General features: G+C 47.9%; 1 protein-coding gene across 1 annotated transcript; it reads right to left on the reverse strand.

Moving 5' to 3' along the window:
* Nucleotides 1-216: 216 nt before the first annotated feature.
* On the reverse strand, nt 217-5,602 carry NARFL (nuclear prelamin A recognition factor-like; the record flags this gene model as incomplete). The annotated part of the gene is made up of 8 exons (XM_010160426.1): nt 5,567-5,602; nt 5,279-5,374; nt 3,857-4,000; nt 3,404-3,536; nt 2,253-2,387; nt 1,801-1,919; nt 531-660; nt 217-289 (listed from the first exon to the last, which is right to left on the reverse strand). Coding segments are annotated over exons 1-8 (866 nt in total), but the record flags the coding sequence as incomplete, so codon positions are not given.
* Nucleotides 5,603-6,919: the final 1,317 nt, after the last annotated feature.

The raw sequence follows: 6,919 nt of genomic DNA on the forward strand, positions 1-6,919 counted from the left end.
CAGATTCTCCAGAAGTGGAAATGCATCATCATTCTGCAGATGAAGCGTTGTAATGCAGAACTGTGCTGGTTCAAGTGCACAAGAACCCACATCCCAAGCGAACGCAGGCAGCCTGCCGTAGAACAGTAGCAGAAACGGCAAGTTCTGCTGCAGAACTCCATAAATGCTGGAATAAAAAGAACGTGGCTGAAGATGCAAATGAGATTTTGTGCTTACATGGTATCCAAAGGAGCAGGATCTACATCTGACAGAGACACTCCTTCTTGTTCCAACAACTTCAGCACTTCTCCTACAACCGAACCACAGGTAGAGAGTTCTTACTTTGCAGATGAAGGAACACAAAATCCAGGGAAGAAGGGAAGACCGCATCTGCAGTCTTTACCAGGACGTGATGTGCATTATTACGGTGTAATTACACAGCAATAGCCATACGCTACATCCTGCAGCAGAGACAACGGGTTACTGAAACCAGCAAACGCCTTGCTCCGAGGCTTAGAGGAATGAGCTGGGCTACCTCTGGCTCTGCTTACCTGTGGTGATTACACAGTCCACGTCACGAGTTTGGTACTCTTGGTTGAAAAAGTCTGGCCTTGAAGCCTCTAGCTTTTTGTCGTAACAGGGCATTACTGTTACGTGGTATATCTGGTCAGGTGTTAAGCGCTGGAACAAAGACAAAGCTGTGCGGTTGGATTGGCCAAGAGCAAACCGATCTCGAGAGAGATGTTTTCCAGGTAAAAATGAGAATGATGACACTAGTGCCACCATGCCTCTGGAAATACTCTCTGCTATTACTAAACGTTTATTTTTGTACTACATATACACACACATTTACATGAAACTATTTCTGTCACACAACCCGATCTGAGCTTGTAGCAAGTGCCGGCAGCGTGGTCTGTTACAGGGTTCTGCCCCCTCTCCTTTTGCTAGTGCGGGTGATCCAAACCAAGTCAGCGAGCGAAGCAAACTCCTAATTAAGCAATTAGAGAACATGCTTCCTCCACGCCGCTGAAACCCAGCCCCGGCATCAGCAACTAAGAAATTATCCGGCCTCGGACAAAACCCTCACCATCGTCCAAGAAATAAGAACAGGCTGAGGAAACAAGTCATTGACTCAAGGCCGTTGTTTCAGGACCTCGTGCCAAACGTTCTCAGCAGCTGCCAATTTTTGTAACAAGTATGCAGATGTCAGCATTTACTTAATGCGAGTGTTAAACCACTGCTCATCAATGGACAATAAATCACACAAGCAGAAGCAGGGCTTAAGTTTCTTACTGGACAAATCCAGGCTATTAGTATAACTCGAGTCTTTAAATATCAGATTTACATTTGGAAAGATTCCAAAGGGTAAAGACTGAGAACAGACCTAAGTCAAACTGAAAGAGAACATTAAGCTGGGAACAAGCAAGTCATTTTTGGACAAGACATGATCTGCACGTATGCACCAGTGCATGAAGTTCTGTCTCAGAGTAATTTGTTGTTATTCACCAACTTTAAACGACATGAAAATACCAAACGCAGACAAGATGGGAGCACAAGGAGACGGAAAAATAAGTTTCTCCAGCCTTCCCAAATACCATGCAGGGGCTTTAGGCAGTCCATGCAGCACGTGTGTTCCCGCCCTAGTTGCTGACTTCCCATTAGACGAAACAGAAGTGAAACAGATGCTGCCTGTGTTGGCTTCTGCAGGATAATTTTTACCTTTAAACGCTAATGTATAACACGTAAAAAATGAAAAAATAGCAGCTGACAGTGTTCCATTTTAGCAGTTTGCCATAAACACAGGGCACTCCAGACCCTTACCTGCTGTTCTGCAAAATAGCCCTTGACCAAGGAGCCCATGACCTGCTGAGGGGACTTGGCGGTACTGATATATGGAATGATGAAACTGCCGTGGGTTTTCTCGGCGTAGCAGATCCAACCTGGTGAAAGCGTAATTAGCAAATTAAACTAAAAAGTAACAAGTGTTTCTTCGGTCTGCCCACCTTTCCCCCCAACACCAGGCTTAGTACCCCTGAGTAACCATCTTCAGCCCCATTTCAGCACAAAAAGCAAAAGCAGCGTATCACAAGAGTCGTGTTAGAGATCATTAAGTCGCTACTGTTAGTAACGCCAAGATCTCTCTGTACCGTGAAGAGAGTAATCCTCTAGGTAAATTCATCCATTTAAACCTTTCTGACCAGCTTCTGATATTTTGTTCCAGGGTACTACCAGTGTACCCTGTTACTACTTTCGTAACCCATCTAACCCCGTACCTGGGCAGGCAGAAGCAAGCATTGGCAAGGCCTTTTTGTCTTCAGCTTGCTTTCGAAAGCGTTTTACAAACTCCCGTTGGCTCTCCACCAGGCTGAAGTTTCTCGAGAAGGTTGTATCAAACACATAGTGCACACCTAGGCGGGACAGTGTCTGCGTCAGAATTCACGAGATATGGCAAACTACAGCAAAAAGCCTCCAGATTGACCGGAGCCAAATCGCACGTCTTATTTCCAGGTGTCAACCTCAGCAGCTGAGAGCGAATCTTCTTCCCTGACATGCCAACACAAGCAAAAGCGACAGGGGTACAACTCTGAAACGCCAAGTTCCCTCGCCCCGTGCGGCTGCAGTTGTATTTTAGCTGATGCCAACTACGGAACTGGTAGACAAAAAGCTGGACATGAGCGGGCCGTGTCCACTGGCAGCCCAGAAAGCCAACCATATCCTGGGCTGGATCAGGAGAAGTGTGGCCAGCAGGGTGAGGGAGGGGATTCTGCCCCTGTACTCTGCTCTGGTGAGACCCCACCTGGAGTGCTGCATCCCGCTGTGGAGCCCTCAATATCAGAAGGATACTGACCACTTGGAGCGAGTCCAGAGGAGGTCCCAGAGATGCTCCGAGGGCTGGAGCCCCTCTCCTGTGATGAAAGGCTGTGAGAATTGGGCTTGTTCGGCCTGGAGAAGAGAAGGCTCTGGGGAGACCTTATTGCAGCCTTCCAGTGCCTGAAGGGGCTACAAGGAAGCGGGGGGGGACTTTTTACAAGGGCCTGTAGTGACAGGACAAGGGGTAACGGGTTTAAATTGAAAGTGGGGAGGTTTAGATTGGATATCAGGGAGAAATTCTTCCCAGAGAGGGTGGGGAGGCGCTGGGACAGGTTGCCCAGAGAAGCTGTGGATGCCCCATCCCTGGAAGTGTCCAAGGCCAGGCTGGATGAGGCTTGGAGCAACCTGGTCTGGTGGAAGGTGTCCCTGCCCATGGCAGGGGGGTTGGAACTAGATGGGCTTTAAGGTCCCTTCCAACACAAACCATTCCATGAATCTATAGAACGCTCCATGGGGAGGTTAAATCACATCAACCCTGTGCACTCCTAACAGTTACGCTTAGCACACGCCCCGGCAGCCCCCTCTGCGACTGACAGTGCAACACCACACTTGCCCAAGCTCTTCAAGAACGCGGTCAGCTTCTTTGCTGTTTCCAGAACACCCATTTTGCATCTTGCAGCCAGCGAAGCTCTGGACTGCGGTGAAACAGAAACCACCACCAATTTCTGTCCGCTGGGAGCAGCAGCCTTTGGGAAAAACCAAACAAACACTGTTCAGGCAACATTAAAGTGGCAGATGCAGAACCTTCAGCACACTAGAGGATCAGAAGGTATCTCCAGGTTAACTGTGGTGTCAGTAATTTACCAGATCAAAGGTCCTTCGCAAACCCACGATTACTTTTTAACAATCAGAAAAAAACAGAGCAGCACACCGAGAATGCCCTCAGATCCTTCAGATCCCTGAAACTCACTTGTTCCGTGCGCTGTTTCCACACGTGCTTCTGCAGATGCCTCGCCCCAACCTATTCAGACTGTCAAGCTCAGCCCAGCCACACCGTGTCACCTACCCTGTTAGAAGCCAGCGTTTTGCAGAGCTCTTCATGGCTCTGCTGCGTGATCAGAACACTCTCTGCTGATGTTATGCAGCCGCTACAGGCCAAACAGTCGTTCAGAGTAATTTTAGCCTTTTCCAGTTTTTGTGCTGCTCCATCCTGTAAAGAAACAGATCGGACTCGGTTCTGATCCCAGTGTAGAATTAGGCAGCAGCTTTCCCACCTCTACTCTCTTCAGTAACAAAAATGTTGCCCCTTTTACACTCTCAGTGTCTCTGAAGTTTGCGGTATTGGGCACACGGATGCAAAAATGCTGAGAAACCTCAGGGAAATTTTAGCAAGACCAAGAACATAACTTCCATCAAACGGCTGTCTAGGGCACAATTGTTTGTGCTGGGCTGTAATGTTGGAGAAAGCATGTCAGCTTTGTCACTTCTGTCAGATGCTGCTCGTGTTAACGAACAGTACTGAGCTGTTTCCTCACAGGAATTTGAATTTCATTCCTGATCAGACCGTGTGACCAGGCTACCAGCTTGCTATCGTTTTCAACCGACACCGAGCGTTCTGCGATCCTTCTGTGTGCAAAACTCACACGGACACTGAGGGCAGAACTGCACGGCAGCAGATCACGGACGGCGTGTGGCTTGCCACTGGAAGGCACTATTTTTCAGAGTATCTGGCCTGATTAAGGCAGGTTTCCCAGGAGACTCTCCTCTTAAACTCCATTTCTCAATAAAGTCAGAAACAGGCCGAGCAATTAGGTATTACTAAATTAAAATTTTAAAATAAGAAACCAGACTTGTTTGGAAGAGCTGTATCCCCTTTTTTTAAGTCAAAAGGGCATCATCTGCTTCAAGTTAAAAGTACCATTTCTAGATGAATTCCCAGCTTGGTTAACTAGAAAACGCTAACATTTTCTGTGTAAACAGGAAAATAATTCTCCAAAACCTGGCATTGTGTAAGCAGGAGGCTTATGAATTCTTCAGGATACATAATTAATGATTTGGAACATTATTAAAAAAATTAGAGCAAAATTTAAGAGTATCTACTCGTATCTCTTGGTGAGCACTGTGCTCTAATGCCATAATGCAGTAAGACATTGTCTCAAGTAATCTAGGAATTGCTAATACTTAAGTACTGATGGCAAAATAGACATCTCAGCTTATCTGCTCTTACACTGCAAATCATTGCTAATGAATGTCAGGATTTCAGAGCATAAAAGATTGACACAAAATCGGAATTACTGCTTATAAAACGGGGTAATTAAAAAGTTGGACTTTGGGAAAAAGATACGAGAATGCTGACAGCAGCAGCGACACTTTGTTAACATCTTGGTCCTCTCTGAGGCACTGAATAGTTGCAGAGTATTCAAATACTTTACAATACACTCACATTTCCTGGCTATTTTACACAATAAGGAAGAAAAACCACACACACCTGATTGATCTGAAAATAGCTTCCATCAGCTTCAATTCTGATCTTAGCTGCTGCTTTCCCAGGCTTTTTTTCCACTTTTACAGGTTTGATACATTCCTGAAAGAAAAAGCCCAAAAGCGAAGAGATGAGCATCGAAGTGTGGAAGAGGCAGATTTAACAGAAACTGGAACGATCGAACCCCAGTGCTGGTTCCACGGTGAATACCCCTTACTCTCCCCTAAGCTACGCTGGATTTACTTACAGCGTCTATAACCACCATGGGAAATCGTAGAAGCCAAACCCACTTACCCCTTTTTTACAGAAAGAGCACTTTTCCAGCATCATACCAATCCCAGAGGGAAATTTTGCTGTTCCTAGCTGTGCTTTCCAGCCCTGAGAGGAGCAGAGGCTTGCCTGCAGAGCCCTCCTCCCTGAATCCTGACAGCTGGTCCTGCGTTCCCCATGGCAAACGTTCAGCGACGGAGGCGTGGTCACCGCCGTCAACATGTGGCTTGTGCCAATGAAGCTTCCTCTGATGTCAAAGGGCTCTGACGACCTCAGACGGACCCGCTTCCAGTGTTCTGTATCCAGCCCTGAGAGGAGCAGAGGCTTGCCTGCAGAGCCCTCCTCCCTGAATCCTGACAGCTGGTCCTGCGTTCCCCATGGCAAACGTTCAGCGACGGAGGCGTGGTCACCGCCGTCAACATGTGGCTTGTGCCAATGAAGCTTCCTCTGATGTCAAAGGGCTCTGACGACCTCAGACGGACCCGCTTCCAGTGTTCTGTATTGTTCTGTGATGAAGTCTCACGGGGATTTTTGCATTTTGTGCCATTTCTGTTGTTTAGGGCACCCGACGACTCCTTGTCCTACAGCTCCGACTCTCTTTGCTTTTTACTATCCTTGCTCTGCCGACCTTTCCAGTACCCCCCACCCCCCATTTTTACTGCATTTTGCAAGATTCAGAGACAGGATAGCAGGAAGCAGTCATTACAATTCCTCAGTTACGTTCACTGAATAAAACAAGCAACGATCTCACCTTGAAAGAGAACAGCGGGTCACGCTGTTTACGTTACAGCCTTCACTAGCAAACCCGTGTACTACGAAACTTTGAACAGACTTTGCAACACCCCATTCCGCCGACCTCATTTCAGAACAGTTGTCTCTGCAGGATTGGTCAGCACATAGCTCCGGGATGACCGTGCTGTACTGCTGCTGGTGCTTGAAGAGTCCAAAAGGAACAGCCTTCACCTGCCCTCGCTGCTCGCTCCCACCGCCCTGCCACCCACCCCTGTACTGAGCATCTCTGTGGTTGTCCTGTGCAAGGAAACCTGTTCAGGCTTAATTTTCTTTTTTGAGGGACACACACCAGATTATCATAGAATCACGGAATGTTTTGGGTTGGAAGGGACCTAAAAGATCATCCAGTTCCACCCCCCTGCCATGGGCAGGGACACCTTCCACTAGACCAGGTTGCTCAAAGCCTCATCCAGCCTGGCCTTGGACACTCCCAGGGATGGGGCACCCACAGCTTCTCTGGGCAACCTGTCCCAGTGCCTCCCCACCCTCTGCGGGAAGAACTTCTTCCTGAAAGAAGTTAATGGGGCAGTTTCCAGCTCGGGGTGGGAACGTCCGCCGGGCTGCTGGGCCAAGCTTTCCCTCTCC

The sequence above is a fragment of the Eurypyga helias genome, unplaced genomic scaffold (assembly GCF_000690775.1).
Source record: "Eurypyga helias isolate BGI_N326 unplaced genomic scaffold, ASM69077v1 scaffold31571, whole genome shotgun sequence".
Lineage (NCBI taxonomy): Eukaryota > Metazoa > Chordata > Aves > Eurypygiformes > Eurypygidae > Eurypyga > Eurypyga helias.